Genomic DNA, 25042 nt, shown 5'->3' with positions numbered 1-25042 from the left:
TGTGTCGCACATCTTTATTCCGGCCTACAACCTTGTTTTGTTTTTCACGTCATTTCTTTATTGTACATTTTGTTTTTATATATCTGTAAAATACATGAAAGAGTAAATGATCAGAAAATGGAATGATTAATAGTATTTTTTTTATTCTCTTACTAATCATAAGAAAGTAAAATTAACCATTAGCCATCAGCATTGAAAAGCAATTTAATGTTAAAGTTAATTATTTATTGAATGTTTTCTAGAATTTTTAAGGCCTAGTTTATGGATTTATATGCTTCTATGGTTCTTAAAAATTTGGCACACATGTTCACTTAGACTCATTGGTTAACTGAGAAGATTTTGGTTGTCAAAGGTCACGGTGGTCTCACCGGAAACATGTTTTTGGCCTCTTCAATTTGCAGAATGGACCAGAAAAATTGTATTTGACAGGATTAAAACCCTAAGGAAATAGGAAATGTGAAAATTTGTGCCTTGAGGGAATTTCTTCAACTTTGAATCACTAGCTACACGGAAACTGCACTGGTTGGTGGAGGCATATAACCTCTGTGTGGGATTTCCAGTTTTTGTTTGTCTTAAATCTAAACTTTTGTCAGAAAACACTGTCGCACACGACTAGCGTGCGGTTTCACAAACTGAAATGTCAAGAAAAAAGAGAGTTATTGTTGTTGTAAATTGTTGTTCAACACCTCGGGCCAACAGCTAAGTTCCAGAGAAGCATGAAGCTGTTGTCCCACTACCTGTGCCAGGTCTCATTTAACATGTTGGCATCAGACAAATTTCCCTGGAAGTCGATACTCAGGTTTTGTTTCATGACAAAATACAAAAGAATGACATTCAGAGGTGGATCTTGGCTGCTGCACACAGCATTCAATTCACCCTACAAATGGGACTGACAAGTCCCAACTGCTCACATCCCAGAGCAGAGCGGCTCGGCCACTCTGATGTGCCTGACGGAACAGAAACGTGATTTTCACCATGAGGGCGTGTGATGGGGTTATTGGTGTGGTGCTGTCTGCTGTGAAACCAGTTATTTGTCAAAAGTGGCTCTGGATGGAGCCAAACATTTTTTCAGGGTTAAGTCAATGTTTTAGCAAATGAGGGGTTTGAGTTTGAAAGAACCGAGGTCCGAAAAAAAATAATTCCTCACCCTTCAAACTAGAAAGTGTTTATTGTGTTTTTCAACATTTGTATTGATTTCTCAGAGACTAAATCATGGATTAAAAACAACAGGCTTGTTCAGGGGACTGATATTTATGAGTTTGGGCAATTTGGCCTCGGTGGAGGTTGATGTTCATGATTTTCTTTTTAATGCAGAGCAGGAATTTATTTTGAATGACAGCTCGTATTCCGCAGAGCTCTACTTCCTGGTTAAATAAAGTTAATATAAATACTGTCAGGTGGTTTACTCTAATTCATCACAGCAATCTGTAGTGTTTAGAATCGGAATCTGTTACTAAAGCTGTTGAATAAATTTAGAGCACTGAAAACAAGGTATGCACATTAAGTGTAAAGAAAAACTACTCAAGTAAAATACAAGTACCTCAAACTGTACTTACTCAGGATATCCCAGCTTCGAGAACAGAACTAAGTCTGTGGAGAACCTCATTACTGGGAAACATGAGATTATTTGGTTGTGAGAGGTGAACTGAAAATGTTAATATAACACTGTACCTAAAATTACACATATTGGTCCGTGTCCCATCCACTAACATGGAGCAGGCAGCTGACGTGACATCCAGCTTTACATGATCTGTCATGTGACTGTTCACCTGTCCACACTGATCATGTGACTGCTTGAGTTACCTCGAGGAAACAGCCCATAGGAAACCATTTGAATTGGCCCTGAAGAAGGCCTCTGTGGCTGAGATGCACAGACACAGAACAATTTCACCAATTCATCTACACAAAGACATGTTGTCGAGGCAGCCATCAATGCACTAACATTTGACATAATCTCAAAGGTTTGACTTTAATCTTGAAATTTCAAGTTATTCTCGACTTTATTCTGTACGGAGGAACATTAGGCAGCTAGAAGGGAAGAGATCTGACATTTTTTATTATTTATTTGGCAAGTAATCAGCACCACATTATTGTGGTTGTTATTATAATTAAATGAAGGAGGGGACGTGGATGGCTTGAGGATATGAATTATTACATCTGTATGTTATTGAAAGGGTTTTTTCTGGTTTCTCTGGAGATGTTGGTGAACAACATGTCGGATCTTGAAGTGGAACTCCACACAGGTTCTCCTTTCTGCTTATTGTGGTATATATAAAATGTTCTGGATTTTAAAAAAAACTATTTAAATGATGACTTTATTCCTGAACTCTCAGATATTTCAATTGGAAATTAAGAAAATGCTAAATTTAAAAAAATGATTTCCTCTGATTTAGTTTTGACTATTTTTGACTTTTTTCCTTGATATTTTAAATGTTATTCTCAAAATGGAAACTGGCAAAAACATCTAATTGTATTTCCCCGTCATGACCCCGATGTTCTTCTGGACCTTTTCCCGAGGGGGGGTCATCACAGGATTGAGGTGAAAAAGTTTTGGGAGTCCCATGGTGCCTCAGCAAACTCCGCCCAGTGGCAGGCGTGGTTTGCTGCTCTCCTCCCTCCCTCCTCTCTCCTCCCTCCTCCCTCCCCTCTGAGTATTAACCGGCTGTCACAGCAGCGGCTGTAAGAACCACCACCACCACCACCTCCTCCTCCTCCACCACCACCACCACCACCACCAGTCTGCTCTCCGCTGCCCTGCACCGTTTCTCTGCAGCTACTAATCCCGCAGACATGGAGCTGGAGGGGCCGATGCACCCGGCGCGCTCTCTCCCCTTGTAGCCGTGCGCTCCCGGCCCGTGGCGCGTCCCGCTGCACACCACCGAGGAGGCAGGAGGAGGAGGACGCTGATTTTTTATTCTGTGTCCTTCCGAGGCATCGCTGTGCAGGAGACAGAGAGAGAGAAGGAGACGGAGAAGGAGACGGAGGGAGAGAGAGAGAGAGGGAGGTGTGGGGGGACAGCAGAGGACCCACACCGTCGTGACAGCAGAGGCCGTCTCAGGATATCGGGGCAAAGGGAGAGCGGCTCTTCGCCTCCTCCTCCTCCTCCTCCATCATGGCGAGCGACTCTCCGGCGCGGAGCCTGGACGAGATCGACCTCTCCGCTCTGAGGGTGAGAAGATGCGACTCTTAAACGTTGTCTTTCTTTCTTCTTCTTTTTAATTATTATTTAAAACAAACTGGTGTGTGTGTGTGTGTGTGCATGCGCGTCTTCTCCTCCCCCCCCCTCTTCCTTTTCCTGCACCTGACTGCGCGCTCCCCCTGAATAGCAGCAGCCGGCAGGAGCGCACGCGTGCAAGAGGCGGATGTGTGGGAGACGAGCATCCATCCAGTGTGTGTCAGATTATAGATCCCGTTATATACATGCATGTATTTATAGACGTCCACTGCTGGTCTGAAGCCTCATTCAAGTGTGTGTGTGCATGTGCGTGTACGCGTGTGTGTGTGTTTGTGTGTGTGGCTGTGATTCTGCTGACCTGGATGAGGGGGGTTTGTGTTTTTTCTTTCAGTGAACCATCCTTTAATAGGCCTTGATTCAGACAGCACAGGAATTTAACCCATTTCACACACACACACACACACACACACACACCCACACACAGATTCTCCAGATTCTGTGTGTGCGAAACTGTCACTTGATTTCACATTTCAAGTTATTATTTGTCCACATTTGTCCTGTGCTGCTTTACCCTGTGTGTGTGTGTCGTGTCTGTGTGTGTGTGTGTGTGTGTGAGGGAGTGTCAACTGACCTGTAGTCACTCCAGGCTATACTCTCCACCAAAGCTGAAGCCTTACATGCTGCAATAGCCAGTTCTTTTGTTCATCGAATGTGTGCTACACACACACACACACACACTGATTCTCCAGGCTGTGTGTGAGAAACTGTTACTTGATTTCACATTTCAAGTTTTTATTGACCGACATTTGTCCTGTGCTGTTTGCTGCTGTAGCCTTTGTGTGTGTGTGTGTGTGTGTGTGTGTGTGTGTGTGTGTGTGTGTGTGTGTGTGTGTGTGTGTGTGTGTGTGTGTGTGTGTGTGTGTGTGTGTGTGTGTGTGTGTGTGTGTGTGTGTGAGGTAGCGCCAACTGACCTGTAGTCACTGTAGGCTACACTCCACCAAAGCAGAAGCTTGGATGCTGCAATACCCAGTTCTTTTGTTCATTGAATATATGCTGCAAACACACACACACAGACACACACTTTTTCTCGCTCACACACACACACACTCGTACGTTTGCGTTTATGCGTGAACACCCGCGTTTGTTTTCCGCTTGGCTGGGCACGCTGTGTGTCATTCTGAGTGTGTGTGTGTTTTGTGTGTGTGTTTCTGCAGTGTAGGTGTCTGCCAGGCTGATACACAAGTGAGGGATGCTTCAGCTGCAGACCTGTTCTGCTCTGAGACACCTGACCACATCGCACAGACACACACAATGCAGTTGTTGTCTGCCCGCCTCTATTTACCTGTGTCCTTGTCGGGCTGGATCGTGTCTGCTTGTCCGCTTTCGCAGCCCAGCTCTCGTCCGTCTCTCTGCCTGTCTCTTTCTGTCTCGGCGTGCATGTGTGCGTGTCGCTGTTTGTGCTTCAGTCACAACTGCTCATCCGAAGCAGGGACGACATGCTGGTGTACATGTCACTCCTGCTGCTTTCCATCACTTTTATCACCTGTTCCTCCAGCCTCTTGTCTGACTGACTCAATCCACCTCGTCGTCTATCTGCCAGCTGCTCCGTCTTTAGGAATTATCTCTCCCTGCGCCGCCTGCACGAAGGGTAACGTTCACTGGGGAGTCGAACCGAGTGTCGACAACAAACGCCACCTTTTGAGGTTTTCACCTGTAGTGTGTTCTCGCTGGCGGGGGGAGAGCAGAAAGGAGGACATGAAAGAATAGGAGGATGAGGAGGAGATGGAGATTGATGCAGAGAGAGTAGATGAGGAAGAGGAGGGAAGGGTCTGTGGGCTTAGGGAGTCAGCCCATGCATGTCCCATTATTTCAGAGGCATGTCAAGCGCCCGTCTCTTCCTGTGACTCACATGCAGCTGAGGGGACACACGCATGCACGGCCCTTTATTTTTTTTTACTTCTACATGACAAGTTTCTGAAATAATGCAAATTTATATGACACCTTTTTGAAACACGACGTCTTTTAGAAGCTTGTCGTTTTTTCCAGAATATGATTTCTCTGGAAGAAAAAAAAGATGTCAGAATTCCTCAGCGTCACAAACTCCCCTGTCCTGCAGACGGGTGACTCACTTCAAACTCTTGTTGTGCAGTTGAGCTTCGTTAAAAATTTAGAGGTGACATTTAGAATTGGATGATACACATCGTGGGTTTGGAATATTTCACTTTGGTTTCGTTTTGTTCTCTCTCTCCTGCCCAAACCTGCATCCCAACTTCCAGGGAAATGTTTTAATAGGGTAGCGTCATAACGGTTCCTGATAAACATCCAGATCCTAAAAAAGATTAATCCCTAAACGCAGTGTCTGAACGGGCATGTCTCAGCCTGAACAGTTTCTGCTCCCCTCCTTCATATTTTATTATCTGTGCATTTCTACTCATCATGACACACGCTCACACGCTCACATGACAGCGTGCAGTCAACTACTGGAGTGGCTAGACAGGAAGTAGGTCAGCTGGCTGGTGAGATGGGGAGGGGGGTGGCTGATTATAATACTGGCATTGGTGCTGATGATGGGGGGGGTTGTGTTGTTTGTGTGTCTGTGTGACGGAGGGGGGTGGTCGCAGGGCTAGCTCTTGCACTCTGCTGGGTTTAGGAACACTGACCATCTCTCACATGTACACACACACACACACACAGAAAGAAAGAGCAGACACAAAGAAACAGACAGAACTGAGTGGGAAGTGGAGTGAGGAGAGAGAAGTGGCTTTTCATGTTTGCTGTCTCTGCGCTTCTTCCCACCGTCTTCCTCCTTATGCCTTCCCTGGTCTCGGCCACATTTGCCGGTGTCACGCATCAACCCCCCGGCTCCACCTGTGCAGACGCTGTATGTTTCACTCGAGTGGGAAAGGCCAAAGTTAGATGCGCTCGCAGACGTGTCACCGCTGTTTCCTGTCTCGCTGTGACTCACGGTGACAGCCAAAAACGAGCCGGAGAGGTTGAAACGCTGTGGTCTTCATACAGACGGTGGTTTTGGATGTGAATAACGATAGGCGCACGTGCGCACACACGCAGGTCAGAGGCGTCAGAGGCACGGGTTCATCCAGTCAGCTGACGAGAGCAACAGATGGTAAACCAGCAGGAAGTACAGCCACAGCACAACACACACACACAAACACACAAGTAGGCACGCACACACTGGCAGCAGACTAATGTGCTGTGAAGGGACTCAGGTGTGAGATCTGTGATGAAAGCGGGAGCAGGTGAGGATGAGGGGATGGCGACACGGTCAGAGCAGGACGGAGACAAAGACGCGGTGGGAGTGGGAAGGATCGATGGATTTGAAGGGAGGAACAGGACGTGTGAAGCTCTTGGGGGAGACAGGGAGAGACAAAGGGAGCAGGGAGAGAAGAAGAAAGCGACAGAGGCTCTGCTGAAGGTGGAGATGTGACCGGTGACCAAAGTAGTCCGAGGCTTAGGCCCCTCTCCAGAACCCCCCTCCCTCCCTCCTTCTCCATTCCTTGTTGCCCAGTAAGGCCACATTCCTCGGCCCTCCACCATGGACGCCATAGTAACGGGGCCACAGCAGTGCCCAAGGCTTACACAGAGCTTATTCATGAATAGTCTATATACTGTATGGCAGTCTGTCGCTGAGAAATGCCCCTCTCCCTCCCACCCTCCTCTCCACTCTGCCCGCCTGCTTCTAGTTGACCTATTTCCCCCCCCCAAGTCACTGATGGAGCTGCATCAAGTCTTTAACTCTCCGCCGCACAAACTCCACCATGTTAGCTCTGAAATATGAAGTTGATTATTTGAAGCGGTCAAATTCCATTTGTAATCACTGGCATTGTAATAGAAATGTATATTTTTCTTCCTGATATAGTTGATATAAGAAAGTAACTCAGTCCACTTCCGAAAAAACATGTAGCATGAAGGCAGGCTTTCCTTCCCGTGCAGTGGAAATTAAGTATTTTATATTTCAAGCAATATCACCAGTTATTTATAGTGTTTGCCCGGTTTCTGTGCAGCTAAGATATGGTAAATCAAATTCAAGGAAAAAAGTCATCTCAGTGTCAGCCACGCTCTTTTGATTTCCCAATGAATTTTGCAAAACGTAAACAACTCAGCAATCTGCACAAAATGTTGTCGGAACATAAAAAACATAAACAAACACTGTGATCTTCTGGATCACAACTTTAAATCGTAACATATATTATGTCAACAAGGCATTTATCGATGCATTAGGTATAATATGCACAAGCACGCTCGCTCCAATTCGCTTTTATTTTCCTCTCATGCTCTAACACACAACGAATACACTCGCACTCCATCTGAAGCGCTCGGAGGAATCGTGTGCATGTAAACAAGTCCATAGTAGGAGCTGAGTCCCTCCGTTGTGTCTGACTCGCACGGTGCAGGGCAGCAAGGCAGGAGAGATGGATGGAGCGACAGAGGGAGAGAGCGACAGGCCAATATTGCGGAGCAAAGATGAATGATGAAGGGGACGAAGGGACGGAGCCGAGAGGTGACGGGACAAGGTGTGAGAATGACACGTTTGGCAGAGACGGAGCGAGAGGCGAGCAGCGCACGGGTTCATCAGCGTCGCTAGAACAAACTCTGTGGGGCGCGGATCATCTCCTGCGGGCTGCAAATCTGTGATTAAGAGTTGACTCCTGTTAGTGTACTGTACGTGTCTGGGTGAGATGTACTGGGAATTAGGCTACCACAGCGTCTCCTTGTGAAAAGCAAGCGGTGGAGAGCCATGTTGTTAAGTGTAAGTGGTTTTAAAAGAGGCAGACCCGGCCCCAGCTTGACTCCCATCATCCTCTTAGGGTCTCTAATTCAATCCCCCCCTCACTCCTCTGTAATTCACTTTCTACAGACACTAACAGCAGCACTCACCTGGCTGCTGTCTGCCGCACTGAAACATGCACTTAACATTCACACTGGGCACCACATCAACTAAAGAAACGATCAGGGTGAATGACGACTTTGTCTCCCTGTTTCTTTTAATGCTGTGACTATGACATCACCGGGTGTTTTACTGCGTTAACACAATTAATGTAGCACCAGGTAAAAGTATCCTCGCTGTCTCAAAAAAACGCTTTCACTCGAAACCCTGCGCTCGCATTCAGTAGCACCTGCTTGTGGTCAAACCAATGCGGTTCAGCTCTTCTCCTCTTGTTGTTTCTGTGCACGTGAAACACTGGCACTTGAATTGTCTTGCGCAACAAGCCTGTAAAAAATGCCCCAACCAATAGAATGTCAGGTTTGTTGTTGACAGATAAAATCGCCGATAAGATAAAATGTGTTCGCACTTGTATTTTGAGCTGTGATTGGATCGCCTGAAAATATCTTTGAAAGAACAGTTTGTCCTTGTTTCCGGGTTGGACTTAGCATTAGCTTAATTAGGATTAAGGTTAGGTTGTGGAATGAAAGAACAAATGCAGTCAGTGAAAGTCATCACACATGTTAAGAGGCCTTCACAAGAACTCCATGCCCTGCACTCTAAAACCCATTATTTCTAATGGCTCATGCTGCACATGGACTGATATGATCCACTGTTTGGAGAAAATAATGGATCCAGCGCTGCATCCAATCTCCTTTTTCTGATTCTTCTTCATCCTAGTTTTGCTCGAACGATGCTTTGAATTTGGCACCGAACGCTGGCAAGATAATATTGTTGTTCCTCACACTCTGAGATAAGTGGCGAGCGAGGTTAGGCAAAGCGAGTCGTATATATCTCAAAAGCTCAATTGCGACACACATCATCGCTGCTGTTGTGTGAAAAGCAAATCGAACTTTTCTTTAAAGCTGTTCTCATAGAAATCGAAGAGAGTCATGTCACTTTGTGGGTTTGGAAAATGTCCAGATGTCTGATCTGCCATGAGATCATTTTGAATGCTGGTGGATAAGATATGAAAAAATGTGCAGAGTCAAAGTGATGTTTGTGTGTTCATCCCGTCTCGATTCCTTCTCGTCTCAGCACTTTTCATGTGGTTTTTCGCAGCTATATTTATCCCGTTACTGTTATTCAGCAGCTCTGTGATTCATTGGTCGCCAGCGAGGTCATGTGGCAGTCAGGTGACTCTGCGAAACGCTCAGCGCGAACACAACATGGTGAAAAAGAGGAAGGGGCTCCGGTCTTAGGGAATTCTTAACCACAGACGCGGACGCAGGCAGACGCTGACGCTGACAAGGCCTGGCTCACGCTGAGAGCTCGTTCTGCAAGTGGCCTATGAAATATGAATGATATCGTGCTATATTTTTATCAGCGAGCCCGAGGACATGTATGAACTGGAGCAGCAAAAACTGCACTCACTCTGTATGCTGTGCGTGGAGGGAAGGAAAGCTGCACACGCAGGCCTGCGTCATGTGTCTCTCAGCGCTTGTGGTTCCTATATGCATATATGCATGTACCGAATGTGCGTGTGTGTGTGTGTGTGTGTGTGTGTGTGTGTGTGTATGTGTACATGCATGGATTTCTTTTTTTTATTATTATTATCTGAATGTGTCTGTTGAGTAAGAGCAGAAAGTTGAAGAGAGTGAATCCTAGGATGTGTCTGGGGAGTTGCTGTCAGGACTTTGTATGCAGCTCTGAGAGTTAATTCACACAGCTGCCAAACACACAGACACACACATCCACACACATACACACACATACACACACATACACACACACAGAGAAAGTGTGGGGAGGAAAACTCTACCTGCAGAAGCTGAAGGTCTGATAGCAAGGTGAACACTTGCGCTGCTTGCAGAATGCTGCTGTCTGCAGATGCTCGCAGGTTTTCTGACTGGCTCTTTTAGCACGTACACACGCATTTAGTCCGACACACTCTTCATTTTGTGCCCACTCATACTTGTTAGAACATTTGAACACTAGCCCTAGTGTAGGAGTGTGTCTTTGGCACAGCGTGTGTGTGTGTGTGTGTGTGTCTGGTTATGAGACTGTGGGAGAGCGAGACAGCGGGAGGATGTACTTGAGACTAAGAAGAAGACTGAGAATAAGTTTGTGGCTGTTTTTGTGCGTTTGCATATGAGAGAAAGTTTTTGTGTGTGTGTACGTCTGCAGCACACAACAAAGAAAGAGGAGAGAAATAAAACGACAGGAAAAGGAAGGAGAGTGCAAGAAAAGCACAAGGCCCTGTCTTCAGAAAACAGCTGACAGGTTGACAGGCCTGCTGAGACGCACAGAAACAAACACAGAGAGACAAAGTGAGGGGGGGGAGAGGGGGAGAGACACAAACCGAGGGAGGAGAGGAAGGAATAAACACACAAAGAATATATAAGGAAAAAAAGGGGAAAAGACAGAATTCAAATATACACGTTAATAAACCTGGAAAAAGCAAATCAAATTGCACTTTGTTTCATTTTGGCCACATGTGTCATTTCCTGCTCTGTGCTCTGCGACGCCACACGCGGATCTGCAGGTTGTGCCAGCAGAGTTGGCTGAAAGTTCAACCGAAAGAATTCACAGATGTGGCATGAAAGAGAAAAAGCGGAAGCAACAAAAGACACCGATATAAAAAAAAAGAAAAGGGGACAGGCCGTGAACGGAAGAGGCAGGCGGGCGAAGCGATGAGGTCTAGAGGAGAGAGACGGGGAGGGACATGTGTGCCTTTTCAGAATGGAAATAAAGTGATGCTTTATTGAGAGGGGAATAGTCTGCGAGAAGTGTATCGTGCAATATCATCTGTTCTCCAGTCCAGATCTACACAGTAGCACAGTTTATTTCGGCGATTCAGCAGAGAAATGAGCTTTGTGTAGCTTTGCTGCTCGTTGAAGATCTTATTTTTAAACGTCTTCTTTTTGCTCGTCCCTCGATGATACTGTGGAGCAATTTTTTTTAAACGGGGGGGGGGAGTGAAATAAGATGAAAGATGACTTTGTATATTTGGGTATTTTGAGCTGACCCAGTAGAAGTGGCTGCAGGTTTAAGGTAACCTACATTACAGTGGGTTGTGGAAACTGCACAAGAGCCACATCCGCCAACAACTACCAGACCCGGGGGCTCTTCGATTAGCAGTGTGAGATTTTTGATAAAACACATTAACAGACATTGTGGAGATGCAGTTTTTTAAAAAGTGGATAAGGGCTGAAGAGCAGCTTCGGACACCTCTGTCTGGGAGGACGAGTTTTCAAATTGAAGAAAACCAAACTTTATAATGGCACCAGGGAGAGAGAGGTATAACAGAAGCTGGTGAAAGGGCCTCTGTGTTTCTGGGGATGGTTGGAATGAGAGGGGTGTTGGAAAGAACTCGTCCGGGGCCCTGACGGGAATGAAGGAGAGAAAGAGGGATAAAAGAGTGAGAGAGAGAGAGAGACGTGGACTCGGGCTGGTTGGAGAACAGAAGCTGGTGGACCAGAGAGAGTGTGAAAGAGAGAGAGAAGGGAAGAGAGGGTGAATACCGGCTATTGTTGCTGCAACATGCAGCAGAGAGGAAGGGGGAGGTGTGTGTGTGTGTGTGTGTGTGTGTGTGTGTGTGTGTGTGTGTGTGTGTGTGTGTGTGTGTGTGTGTGTGTGTGTGTGTGTGTGTGTGTGTGTGTGTGTGTGTGTGTGTGTGTGTGTGTGTGTGTGTGTGTGTGTGTGTGCATGCATGTGTGTGTGTGTCTGTTTTTGTGTGCACAGGGGTCAGTGGGTTTTATGCACTGTTCGGGCTGCTCCTTGTCAGAGATGAGTTGAGTTTCTGTGTTGGCAACCCAGCGACTGGGGGCTTAAATTATTAGCTGGTCTGGACACAAGCCGAAAAACAATCCAGCGCTGCATCTCAGACCAATGTATCAACACCTAGAGAGCCCGGCACTGCTTTGGTTAGAGGTCCGACTGTAAAATCACAAGTGTTGTAATACGGATATTAAGACAGAGGGCTCTGTCTAATATCTGGCACGGAGGGGTGCGGCGTGGGAGTCGAACCAACGCGGTTGACATCTTCTGCTCCCTCACCAATGTTGTTTGTCGCAAATACTCCTGTACCCATCTGAGCACCGTCTTAAAATTAGGTGTGGTCCGGTGCACTGAGTCAGAACCTGAACTTGGTCTGAAGTAGGGTGGGGTATAATATGGGTGTTTCCTGATACTGGTGCTGAATAAATACTTTTAGAACAGCACCGTGTAACTTTAGGTACCTACTATCTAACCGTACTTCACGTTTGTGCTGCAAAAGCCACATAGAGAGTGCTGCCTACAGCATTAAATGTAATGTTAAGGTACTTGCCGCGAAGGAACCAGTGCCATTTCGATACCGAACCCGTAGTCTGAAGCATAGTATTTGATAGTTGCTTGAACACATGACCATGATCGTATTATGTGCTGGTGGATGCACATCCACTTGCTTCTTGGTTGATTTGCTCGTGAGTGTGTGAAGTGAAACCATTTTTCTCTGTGTTCTCTTCAACTCTCTGATTAATCCACCAAGGTGTGAGCACACACCTGCTTTCAGAGGGAATGTGAGATGGCAGCCTGATTGCTGAATGTTACGCCCAAAAAACACACCCAAGATTAATTGCCACACTAAGCATAACATTTGTTTTAACACTGCACCTGGTTCAGCGACATATTTTTTTCTTCTGTTAAACTAGCAAAAGTTGATTTGGACCGGCCCTAAATACGCTTACACCAGGAACTTTGGACCATGTGCTTAGATCGTTAAAAGCCTGTGAAGCTGCCGAGTACCCCCCCCGGCTAAAGTTGTCGTGCCTTCTCATACATGGGATTGTACCTTTTTTTAACATTACTTTGAATTGAATGTTTTCTGCGAATGCTCGTCATCACCACCCTAATAACGTCGCTCTGTTCCCCTTTTGTCTCTCCAGGATCCTGCTGGCATCTTCGAGCTGGTTGAGCTGGTGGGAAATGGAACCTATGGGCAGGTGTACAAGGTAAGAATATACACATTACTTCTGATGGCACGCTTGTTTATTCCCTCCGAGTAGCCTAGGTGGAATAAAGAATATGTGCACTGTGACTGAAGGAAACCAGAAGACAGGAGATAAAAGCTTGAGAGAAGTGGAGCGAATGTAAAAGAGACTCAAATGCAGAGAGGAGAAGTCGAATCTGGGACACATTCAAGTGCTTTTAGGAGAATTTCCTTTGGCCCTTTCTGTCTCTCTTTCTCTTCTGTATTTACATTTATTTCTATACCTCTGCGGTGGTTGCTTTGTTGCCCCACTGAGGAGAGAGAGAGGCTGCAAGGGGAAGTGTTTCTCCAGGACACAGGAAGTGCCTGGGCTCGATCTGACGTTGTGACATCACTGCGGTCTGAGGTCGCTGCTGTCAGCTGGACTCGGCTGTCATTTAAAACGCTATCTCTCCATCCACGCCACAGCCTGAACTTCCTCCCCCCCCCCTCAGTGATGGCCTCATTCTGCGGTCGTCGCTTCCCTTTCCTGAGTCTTTTCTCTTTAATCTGCGTCTCTGCAGGACGCCACAGCAGCCCCTGGCACTTTGTCTAATTACCTCTGTATGGAGTAAACACACGTTTGCTCCCATATGTGACAGTATGGACACGTGAAGGCCTTCCTGAGTGTGTGTGTGTGTGTGTGTGTGTGTGTGTGTGTGTGTGTGTGTGTGTGTGTGTGTGTGTGTGTGTGTGTGTGTGTGTGTGTGTGTGTGTGTGTGTGTGTGTGTGTGTGTGACGGTGTGTCTAATGGAGCAAAGAGTGAAGGTCAGCTGATGATGGAGACGGGCCACTCTTACAGCTGATTGGACCAGATAAAAGGTCAAGCTGAGGTCGGACGTGCTTCTGGAAATGATTTGACGTGTGTGTGTGTGTGTGCGTGTGCGTGCGACACAAGACAGGAAAAAACACAAAGGGAATGGAGACCAGGAGAGTTATGTGAATCCATTTATTGCTGACTCCGCTGTCTTGGTGAAAGTCACGGCTCATTTACTGGCTGACATTCAGCCGGGTCCGCTCCTATACATTACTGAGCCGCAGATTGCCTATGGCAACAGCACCAGCCTGTTGGGTCAGGAGCCCGGGCGGCTGATCCACTCTGGTTTTTGATTGTGTGTCACACAGTGTATGAGAGCGGAGTCGGTACTGAAGTTTAATCTATTATCGGGTGATGGCTCAAAGAACGACACTCCCACTGTTTTTATTTTCCAGTGTTTTCTATTTAAGTTTCTTTTTTGTGCTGAATATAATGAAAGTTACACCTACAAAGCTCTGCAAAAAAAACTCCATTGCACACTTTAAAAACTGAGGAGGTGTGAACTAGAAAAATGAGACAATGGAGCTGAAATGACTGAACGAAGATTCCAAACATTCCATTAAACCTTTGGACTGTGATGATTCGCTGCTGTTATTTCAGAGGAAACCAAATATCTTTGGGGTTTTTACGCTGTTATTCAGAATCTGAGCTACAGAAACTTGTGATTTCCACTGTTTTCCTTCATTTTATACGATGGACCTGAGGTTTAATCAAGAAAATACTCCCTGTTTTAATTGATAATTGATGAAAAGAATCATTTCCCAGACATAAATATGCAGTTTTTGATTCATAACAATGTCAGAGCGCTCGCTGAGAAGGTTGTACAGTTTCAGATATTGCCCTTCGGTGTGACAAGCAGAAACAGATGTACTGTGGAAACGATCGGACTCATACATACAGATAAGGAGCAGATTCACTTGAGTAAAAAAATGCCATCTATTTGAAATTCCTCATGCGACTGAGGTCCCTCGTCTTCGCCTGAAGAGAATCAACTTCCTGTGAGCAGGTTGAATCTCCGACTCACTGAGATAATAAATTGACCTTCAGCCTGGTGGGTATTAGTGAACTGGAATTGCTCTGCTCTTCCCCCCCGACCATTTTCAAACTCTTGTAAAAGTGACACATAAGAATAACATAGTGTGCGTATTGCTTTACACTGAGTGTTACCCCCATCTGAATCAAAGAATCCTTGTCACTGGGCTGTGGAGTGAACACATGCAGGTGGAGTTTGAAGTTTAGAGGCTGTAAACATGATGTCTCTGTGATCGTAGACTTTGAATTGTGCCCTGATAGTTTTTCTTTTCATATTTTCTGCAGCAGTTCCACCAGACATCTCCCACACAACCTAAACAAACTCTTATTTTACTCATTTTTTTTAATGGGATTCTTAGATTTACGCAGATTAATAATGCATTTCAATGTTTATGGGAAAAATTTGAACCTGACCGATCAGCCGATGAGCCTTTCACAGACATATGTTTGCCAATATGAAAACTTTATTTAAACAATGCAGAAAAGATGTACATGTTACATGTTGTCCATAAATACAATGTTATCTATCGTATATGTGTTTTTATATGGCAGCCTTTATGTCTAAGACAAATTTCCCCTTGGGACAAATAAATTATCGAATCTTGAAGTTTGATACTTTTGGTTTTATTAATGTTTTCTATTTATTTATATACTTTTTCAGAATAAAGTGTATGGTTAAACCGTGGAATATCAAGCCTCAATTACATTTCTTTGTTTTAAGGGTTTGATGCAACATAATTGGAATCTAAGTCGTTTTTATTTATCGACTGATCCATGTTGGTCAGGCTCTATCATCCTACATGAAATATTATGTCTGTGGATGGACAAGCTGGCAACTTTAATACAACTTTAAGAAGCACACTAGCCGGGGTAAACATGCATCAGTTAATAGCTAATCTTTTGAAATTCAATTTAACAAAGATATATCACAAAGGAAGAAATTTTAGATCAGATATTTTGGTTCTTTGGTATTTTTCCCACAGCAGAATCATGACTCTAATCCCAGTCCACTGCATTCTGCTGCAGTAGTTTTTCCTGAGTGCAGTGAAGCTAAAGGTTTGTGTGTTCCCATGCTGTGTGTGTGTGTGTGTTTCTGTGTGTGGTCAGGACAGTGTTTTATGCTATTGATGATTCAGGGCCAGTAATGTACCACACAGCTGCAGCTCTGTGAGTCTGGGAGAAGGAGATAACAGGTTTATCAACAATTCCACTGGCCCATCTAGTTAAATGATACAGATCTGCCCCTCAGTGCTCTTCCCTCTCTTTCCTCAATCTCTCCCTCTCTTTTCCTCCACACGTGCCTCTAACATCCCTCATCAATTTAAAAAGTGGCGTGAAAAGTAAAAAAATTATAGTTTGTCTAAGAACAGTGACAGACGAGTAGCCGCAGCGAAAAAAGATAATTTTAGCTTTGACTTCTTGCCGCCGTCTCCCTCTCTCATCTCACATCTCCGTGGCAGCTCTCTCTCCTTGTTTTTCCTCCCCTGTCTAATCATCCTCCCTCCGTAGCGCCTTCATCCCTTCCTTCTCTTATCAATATGTAATCACGTTTTTCTTCTAGTTTCCCCTGGTTCTTGGGTTGAAACTTCCCCTGCGAGTCGTACTTAGGGGAGCAGCCTCTGCCTACAGTATGTGTATATATAGCTTCCAGTGGCTGCTCTAAAAGGGCCATAAATAGAGAACATGGGTGATGCTGAATAATTAAACACATTCTCTCTCCTCTCCATCTTCCACCCTCTCTCATTTAACTCTCTCCCCCGTGCCTCTCTTTCTCTCTCCTACTGTTGTCACTTTCTTTTCTCATCATCGGCTCATCCATCGCTCCCTCATCGGTATTTCCTCCCTTTTATTTTGCCTTTGCCCTTGCTCCCCCCCCAGCCCCCCCCATCTCTTTCATTCCGAAGCCTGTGAATATTTGATGGGGATTATGGGAATTGCAGTTCTCTGAAGCAACAGCACTCGCACCAGCGGCGGCGGAGGCGGGGACGAGGAGCAGCCATTGGCCGGAACGCCACGGCGACAGACTGACATGACGACTTATTGACTGACGGACTCATTGATTGACTAATTGATCGATCGCAGCCCCTCGTCGTCCCCCGCAGGAGAAGTCATTTTTCTCCTTGATGGACGCGAGGACAAACTAAGAGGGCAACTAATCATATCTCAGTCACACGAACACAAACGCAGTATCGATGCACACAATCACATACAAGGACAACACAGAGGCCCGCCATCGCTTTGGCAGCAACAAAACATTTCCACTGTGTGTGTGCGTGTGCGCTGTTTTGTCATTGCACGTACTCTCTCTCCATGACTCTGCTGTCTCCATGCAGAAGCAGGAGAAAGGAGAGGGAAGCAGGCGACCAATCTTTTTTTCCGACGACAGAACACATCCACTCTGCTCCTCCTCAGGCAAAGTGCTCCGTACACTCTTGAAATATTCACCAGTCCCTCTCTACACACACACACACACACACACACACACACACACACACACACACACACACACACACACACACACACACACACACACACACATGCAGGCACGGTAGAGCGAAAGTGACGGTTGGGGACCTGGGCCGTATGGGCTTTTATGTCTTCACCCGCTGTGACAGCGACTCGGTACAAAGTGCCGCTGGGTGGTTTCCATTTACTGCACCGGTGTGTGTCTGTGTGTAAACCTGCGAGTGCGAACAAAGGGTTTGAAGCAGCATGTATGTGTGGTGACGTGACTTTGTGTTCATCCGCATGTTTGTTTCATGCAGGCAGGAGAGGAGGATGCTGGTGTTTGTGTGCCTTGTTATGAGTTTGTGTTGTTTTCAAAAAGTGAGACGCACACACACACACACACACACAGACACACACGCTGCTATATCCTTATTAGGACTATGCATTGACTTCCATTCATAGTGGACAAAGCGTAACCAGAACCTTATCCCCAACCTTCACCAGTTCATACCTAACCCTAACCTTAACCTAACCACAATTCACATCTTGCCACTAAACTTAACCAGGACATTAGAAATGACCCTTATGACCTAAACTGGTCCCCATGAGGCCTACTGGTCCTGACAAGGTCAGTGTTTACCCCCAGAAAAGGTCCGAAAGAGGCAACAAAAATGAGAATATACACACACACCGCAAATTGAAGATGTGTCCAATTTCAACCATGCGTCTTTTCTGATAATCGTGTTACCATGACATTCTGGGGTCTAGATATGTAAACAAACGGATTGGATTACGGCACAAACAAATGCTTTATCTCATCAGCCAATCACATTCTTCCTTTCGAGTCTACCTCTCTGTCCCGCCCGGTCTGTTTTCAGCCCCAACTCACCTCTCCTCCTCCTCCTCCTCCTCCTCCTCCTCCTGCTCTTCATCCTCCCCCTCCTCCTCCTCCCCCTGCCCTCTGAAGAACAAAATAAAACTTCAAAGTTGTGTTTTTTTTCTCTCTTCCTTATCTGCTGGAAGTCACGCTGCAAAGGACTTTGGGAGATTTTTCTCTCCACATGCTCGCCACAGCCGCCCTTCCCCTGCACGTGTGCACACACACACACACACACACACACACACACACACACACAGACACACAGACACACACACACGTACACACCTCAGAGAAGCAGCATGATGTGTGAAAACCTGGCATAAGAGATGCTGAAGGTGGATGGATGATGGAGAGACTTCATTTATTCTTCTTCCTTTGATGCTCTGACCTCTTCCAGCTCATCTGTTTGAAAGTATTGATGGAATATAGTGAAATGGTAAATTGATGAATCCCTGGTCAGCTTTTACTTTCTGTATTGAATATTTTATACCTTCCCCTGTACTTTATTTCAGTTTAACTTGTTTTACTACCACGATGTTGGACTTATAACATACTCCTGTACATTTTAATTGTTCAGTCAATAAGTCACTCAATAGCAGTAACATAAAGGTTAATCAATTAATGGTTTCCTAGTTGATGAATGTTTCCGGACCAGAGACCAGAGCCTCTTCACCGCCCGCCGACCTTTTCACGGCTCCGCGGTGCAGCCGGTGATAAAATACTTTATTTAAAATATCTTGGCTCGTCACGGCCTCTTTATGTCTGTTTTATCTGCTCGTTTACTGTAGTTGTTAAAAAAAGCAATTAGTGCACGTGCAGCTGATTAGCTTCATCACTGGTTACAGGTCCATCAATTCTTTTTTGATTAATCAATTACGAGCAACTATAAACTAGAACTGCTGAGGCAGAAAGTTTAGTGACAAGTGTAAGTTTCCAAAGTGGTGTTTTGAAACTGCTTGTTTTTGTCCAGTCAGCAGCAAAGTAGAAACAAAGGAAAAGCACATAAACTCACCTTTAAGACAGTTTAACCTTTAAGAAGCAGCCGTGTTGCTGTTTTAAGAAAACCACGTTTCTTGAGCTGATTTCTGACATGAACTCCTGAAAATGTCAACAGCGTCCGGACTTTCTCCAGAGTTTCCCTTTCACCCACGAAGAAGCAGGCGATTCTCCGGTCAGACGTTTTCACAACAACAAGATAATCAGATGGTTTTGTCTACAGCACATCGTTGGCCTGTTTAACCAGAAGCTCTTGAATCTCCTCTTTCCAAATTGACTTCTACGTCTGAGTCTTCTACGTGTGTGGCTCCTCTTTTTCATCCTGAGATATTTATATCCTTTTTGTTATTTTTCTGTTCTTTGTCTACTTGCCCACTCGCTCACTGTGAAGTCTCTGGACAATGTCTCGCTGTGTTCTCACCGCGCTCACTCGGACAATCTCTGGAGTCTTTACCTGGTCTTTACATTTGCGTTCTCACATTCATCATCATAATTTTTATTTGTGATAATTCATTTTTAAGAAAATCCATCAGATTGGGTTTTAAACTGTATGTAGCTGAAAAATTCTGAGAATTTATTTTAACCCTTAATCTGCCAATTTGTCAGAAAATGTACTATTGATAAAATTTGAGGCATTTTTTTATTTGACATAAAATAAGGTTTTTCACATCAATTGAAAAATTCTTGCGATTACTGTTGCTCAATATTCTAATTTGATTCATTTGTTGATCTATCAATTATTTATTGATTTTGTTATTCATCCGCTGATTTGACCAAATATTATATTATTATATTAAGGTGATAAATAAAAACAGATAAGATGTAGTTAAGGTGGAACACAGTAGAAAATTCTCCTTTAATGCTGTAATTTGTGTGAGACTGATCCATTACTCATCCTCAGCCTCTCATAGAAAATGTATGGGCCGGTCATGCCCACTGTATCAGTAATGTACAGTTATCCTGATAGGGGCCTGACACTGGTAAATGAAGAAGGAATGTGGTACTATATGGTCACATTAGTGCTAATGGGGGGTGCTGTCAGGAGGTCTCAGCTGGGAGTGTCTGTGGGCTGCAGGGCTCACTGATGGTTTGAGTTGAGCCGTGTGCACAGTAAGTGGATGTGTGTGTTTTTGTGTTGCAGCACATGTCCCTGGTGTCGGGTCATCGCTGCCGTCAGTTTGTCACCGTGTCGTCGCCTCACAGTGTTTTTGTTGTTTGGTTACACACACGCGCACACGCACACACAGGCACACACGCACACGCACACACGCTTCCATCTCTGGAGTCCTTATGAATGAACTGTGAACCGTGTCTGAGGTGGAGGCTGCTTGTTACCGTGGGAACAGCAGATGTGCTCGTTCTGCCCACATGCGACAGCGCACACATGCGCAGACACACGCTCACATCTGGCAGTGTGCTCATTAGCCTACATTCTCTCGCTCTCGCTCTGTCTGCTCTCTCTCTCTCTCTCTCTCTCTCTCTCTCTCTCTCTCTCTCTCTCTCTCTCTCTCTCTCTCTCTCTCTCTCTCTCTCTCTCTCTCTCCCCCTCTCTCTTTCCCCAAGGCCACACGCCCCACTTACCCACAATTCACTCCTTCCACAGAACCCAGGGTCAGTTACCCACGCCTGATGTCAACAACAATCTCTCTCTGTCTCTCTTTGTCTCTCTCACCCCCTCTCGCTCTCCCTGTAGATTTTCCACTGTGATCCACCTCTCTTTAATAGACAGTGTGCATTGTTAAGAGCTATTTAACCCTGGCTCTTCTCCCACTGGGCGAACGACTGCTCATCAATAGTAAAATCAATAACTTATACCGGCCCTGACTCTCTCTATTACTCTTTATTCCCTCTGTCCTCTACCTTTTCTGACGGATGTGTTTATTTGTGTTTTTCTATCCTCGCTCTCCATCTTCTTTCCTGTCCTTCTCCGTGCCCTCGCTCCGCTGTGTCTCCCCTCTCTCTCTCTCTCTCTCTCTCTCTCTCTCTCTCTCTCTCTCTCTCTCTCTCTCTCTCTCTCTCTCTCTCTCCATCTCTCTCACCTCCGGTATGTACAGTAAATCAGCTCAGCTGTTCGTTTGACCTCCAGAGCCGCTGGAGCGTGATGCCGATGTGCTGAACCTGCCGCTTTTCCCTCCTCGCCTTAACCCTCCTCCTCCTCCTCCTCCTCCTCCTCCTCCTCCTCCTCCTGTGTTGTTGTGTTCTCTCGCTCGTGCACCTCTCTGACTCTCCCCAGTTGTTTGTCTGCTTGTTGGATCGACCACAGCGCCGAGGCCAGGCCTATAAATTCCACTGACTGACTGATGAAGTCACACCATTGGCCAGGGGAATGCCGGGTGACTGAGTCATGACGTGACGCCATTGGTCGGCCGGCTGAGGGTTGGAGTAAACCCATTGGCCGTTCCACTTTAAAATAGCTCAGCGAACGGTTTCTCTCATGCGTTTCTGTGCTTTTCCTCACGACATTTACTGACTTTTTTTTAGACACTTTGAAGGTTTTTTTTAACTTTTGGATTTTATTTTTTTTCTGCAGTCGAGAGCTGCACCTCACTCTCTGCTCTGTTCAGTTAGGGAGGCAGCAGTTCTTCTGTTGCTTCTGCCTGTTCTCTCTGATTGATCATTACACATGGAAATACAGGAGAAATCACAGCGCAGCTATCAGAATCATAATTTGCATACAAGGAAGTTTACATTGCTCTCAGTGTAATAGACATGCAGCTAGAGGGATGAGGACAACAAAAAACAATGCTAAATTTATTGTCTTAAACTTTCGTCGTGGTTATAAAAAGGATTTTTTATCAGTGCAGACCAACATATTGATTTTAAAAAAGCATGTCAATTAGAGCAGCTTTATTGGGAAACTGCATTAAAAATACTGTTGAGCTCCAGAAAGGAGGAGAGATACCGATGACAATACAAAGCAATAACATCCTGAATCAGTTGTTTACAGCGTTTCCACAACAGACTACACCCCCATCGTCGGCCACACGCAGGATCCGTCTTGTTGTTTTGTCTCTCGTGTCTGTGAAGATGCTCAGATTTTAGAATTTGATTTTGGATGAGAGGAGAGTGGGTTGAGTGGGTGAACACGCCAACTATGTGAATTAGTCATGAAGTGCATTAGTTAAGTCGACCTTTAAATGATTTAGAGCTTGAATGAGGGAATATGTTCACAGTGTTAGAGGAGATCCTGCAGCTGTTTAAGATGCATTTCGACAACATAAAGCAAAAAGAGCAACATCAGTGTACAAGTTTATATGAGTGGGTGGGGGGTTAGTATTTCAGTTAATATGGGTCAGCCTCAAATACCCAGCATTAATAACACTGGGACACACACACACACACACACACACACACACACACACACACACACACACGTTCATAAAGCGAGTGAGCCCTGCAAGAGCTGATCTATTTCCATCAAATCAAATGATGCATTACTGACTTTATACACACGTGCACACACACAATTGCACACATGCTTTTTCACATGAGCAGCTTTAGATCTCACACCACAGCGAGGGACACACGTGCTTCTGTTGCTTGTGATCGAATCGGTGTGTTTTTCCTGTTTTTTTTCAGACCCGAGCTTCTCGGACTTGAACCCGTTTTATGTGCCCGATTATTTAGCACTGCGCCAAATCCCTTTCCCTGACCCCAGCTCGGTCTGATTCTCGGCCACTTGTGGCTACAACGAGCTTGTTAATTAGCTTGTTGTACTGTGAGCAGGCAGGTTAATGAGCAGCTATATTTCAGACTGCTGATAGATTATTGTTTCAACAGGCTTAAGCCGATAAAACCAGTTCATTCAGAGTCGAATCAACACGTCGCGAAATTCAGGCTCTCTCTTTCCTGCAAACACCCCTCGCCCATCAATAACAGCCCTCCGGTCTATGCCACAGATCATTGCACTCATCCTTCTCCTCCCCTCTTTCTTCTTTCCTTCTTTCATCACTCGCTCCCTTTCTTTACAGCCTCCTTCTCCCACAAACTCTCCGCTTGTATATGTCTCCCTGATCGTCACTGGCTCTCTTTATAACTTCTCTCCTTTTTAAATCTCTTCCTGTCTCAATCTGTCTCTCTCCTTCCTCTCTCCCTCTCTCATGCGAGGGAGCAGCCTCGGGGTGCTTCAATATTTCCTGGGCAGTGCACAAGTAGATTGGAATGGAGGCCTTTGTCACTTTTATTTACTGCCTCGCTGATTCCACAACAGCGTGTGCGTGCGCACTTGGCTGTGTGTGTGTTGGCGTGTGTGAGTGCAGAATGATTGCAGGTGTTTGAACTGCAATGAGGTGTGTCTCGGAGCATTGCCCTCTTATTTCTTCGGGGTCCTTCGAGCAGAACTGCGTTCGTAACATTTGTTAGACCAAAGTAGCTTTAATTCTGCATCAACCTCCGCTGCTGAGCTTGCTGGGATTGGAAGCCCACGGACTAGAACCAGTGGGTGTTGATACTGAAACCCTGGCTGTCTAAAATCCTTCAACCCTAATACAGTTTGGTGTGTGTGTGTGTGTGTGTGTGTGTGTGTGTGTGTGTGTGTGTGTGTGTGTGTGTGTGTGTGTGTGTGTGTGTGTGTGTGTGTGTGTGTGTGTGTGTGTGTGTGTGTGTGTGTGTGTGTGACAGCAGTGGGCAATCTCCCCCCCAGGGCCTCCCTGTCAGAGAGAGAACCTAAATGTATAGAGTCAAAGCCCAGGGGCTCGTCCCGTATCCCACTTCTCCCCCGTGATACGGTTACCATGCCGACAGGCCCTATGCCAGGGGAGGATGCTTAGATGACATCCAGTCACTTCTTGCCTGATGTCTCTGTGTGTGTGTTTGTGTGGATTATCATGACGGCACAGATTAGGATTATAGTGTGACCCATATACGTTTTACAAAGGATCGGCATCACAATCTGGCAATTTATCCCCAGTGTGTGTGTGTGTGTGTGTGTGTGTGTGTGTGTGTGTGTGTGTGTGTGTGTGTGTGTGTGTGTGTGTGTGTGTGTGTGTGTGTGTGTGTGTGTGTGTGTGTGTGTGTGTGTGTGTGTGTGTGTGTGTGTTGCATTCATGTGCTTTAGCTCCTGACTTCCTGTTTTCTTTGCAAGCACCGGACGTCTGGACGGATGCAGATTCGAACCAGGTTGCACCACAATGCCAAGTCCTGACTGTTGAAAAATGTGTGGAGTTTTATGGTCTCTGTTTGGGAAAATGCCTGAAGAGGCAAATAACTGCAAATCAATTATAACTTGTCAGAGAATTTTATTTAAATGCTAAAAACCAATGCTGTGAAAATCAGATTCAAGATTCAAGAACTTTATTGTCATTGTGCAAGCGCATCGGAATTTTTGAAAAGTGTCATCCTCAAATCAAATTGTGCCTGTTTATAGATTTACAATAATTCATAAAGAATATATGAAAATAAGAGAGAATAAAAGTTCCTCTGTCCTCTTTTGTTACCCAACTCTCAAACCGGTCGAACAGGGGTTTTCCCACAGGAAACAGTTTTGCAGAGTGCGAGTGCGAAGCAAACCCAGCCCCCCTGTGGTGTTTGAGCAGCCTCTTGCTAACAACGCACAATAGAATGTGTCTTGAGTCAAAGAGAAAAACTAACCGAGCCCGACCTGAACCCGACAGGTGTTCTGTATTTGTTCTCCGGACCCGACCCGAGCCCGATGTTTCCCCCGATTACAGGCCCGTCTATGGGGTTAAAGTACGAAACCCAACCAAGATTCAAATACCTTTTCTAATTCTTTCTCCGAATCCAGCCCGACCGGTTGGTATATTCACTCTAATAAAGCCACAGGTGTTTTATAGCAGTGGATA

The 25042-nt window shown here is 45.5% G+C and overlaps 2 protein-coding genes across 21 annotated transcripts in view; both read left to right on the top strand.

Annotated features, from left to right (window-relative positions):
• pld1a (phospholipase D1a) overlaps window positions 1-11680 on the top strand; it is a 43269-nt gene extending 31589 nt beyond the window's left edge. The window contains exon 27 of the transcript XR_007033018.1: window positions 11624-11680. The gene's annotated coding sequence lies outside the window, so the exon portion shown is untranslated. The remainder of the gene's footprint in view (window positions 1-11623) is intronic.
• tnika (TRAF2 and NCK interacting kinase a) overlaps window positions 2666-25042 on the top strand; it is a 60039-nt gene continuing 37662 nt past the window's right edge. For 11 of the 20 annotated variants that reach the window (XM_035167760.2, XM_035167765.2, XM_035167758.2 and 8 more), the window contains exons 1-2: window positions 2667-3169; window positions 12986-13051. In XM_035167760.2, the coding sequence (XP_035023651.1) occupies window positions 3113-3169; window positions 12986-13051 (123 nt within the window). In that variant the 5' untranslated portion in view covers window positions 2667-3112. Of the gene's footprint in view, window positions 3170-12985; window positions 13052-25042 lie in introns of all 20 variants that reach the window. The other 9 variants (XM_035167769.2, XM_035167768.2, XM_035167763.2 and 6 more) reach the window with 2 other exon arrangements.

This window comes from Hippoglossus stenolepis, chromosome 10, assembly GCF_022539355.2.
Source record: "Hippoglossus stenolepis isolate QCI-W04-F060 chromosome 10, HSTE1.2, whole genome shotgun sequence".
NCBI classification, from domain to species: domain Eukaryota; kingdom Metazoa; phylum Chordata; class Actinopteri; order Pleuronectiformes; family Pleuronectidae; genus Hippoglossus; species Hippoglossus stenolepis.
The sequence above is the reverse complement of the archived record's forward strand: the minus strand, read 5'-3'. Positions and strand labels throughout refer to the sequence as shown.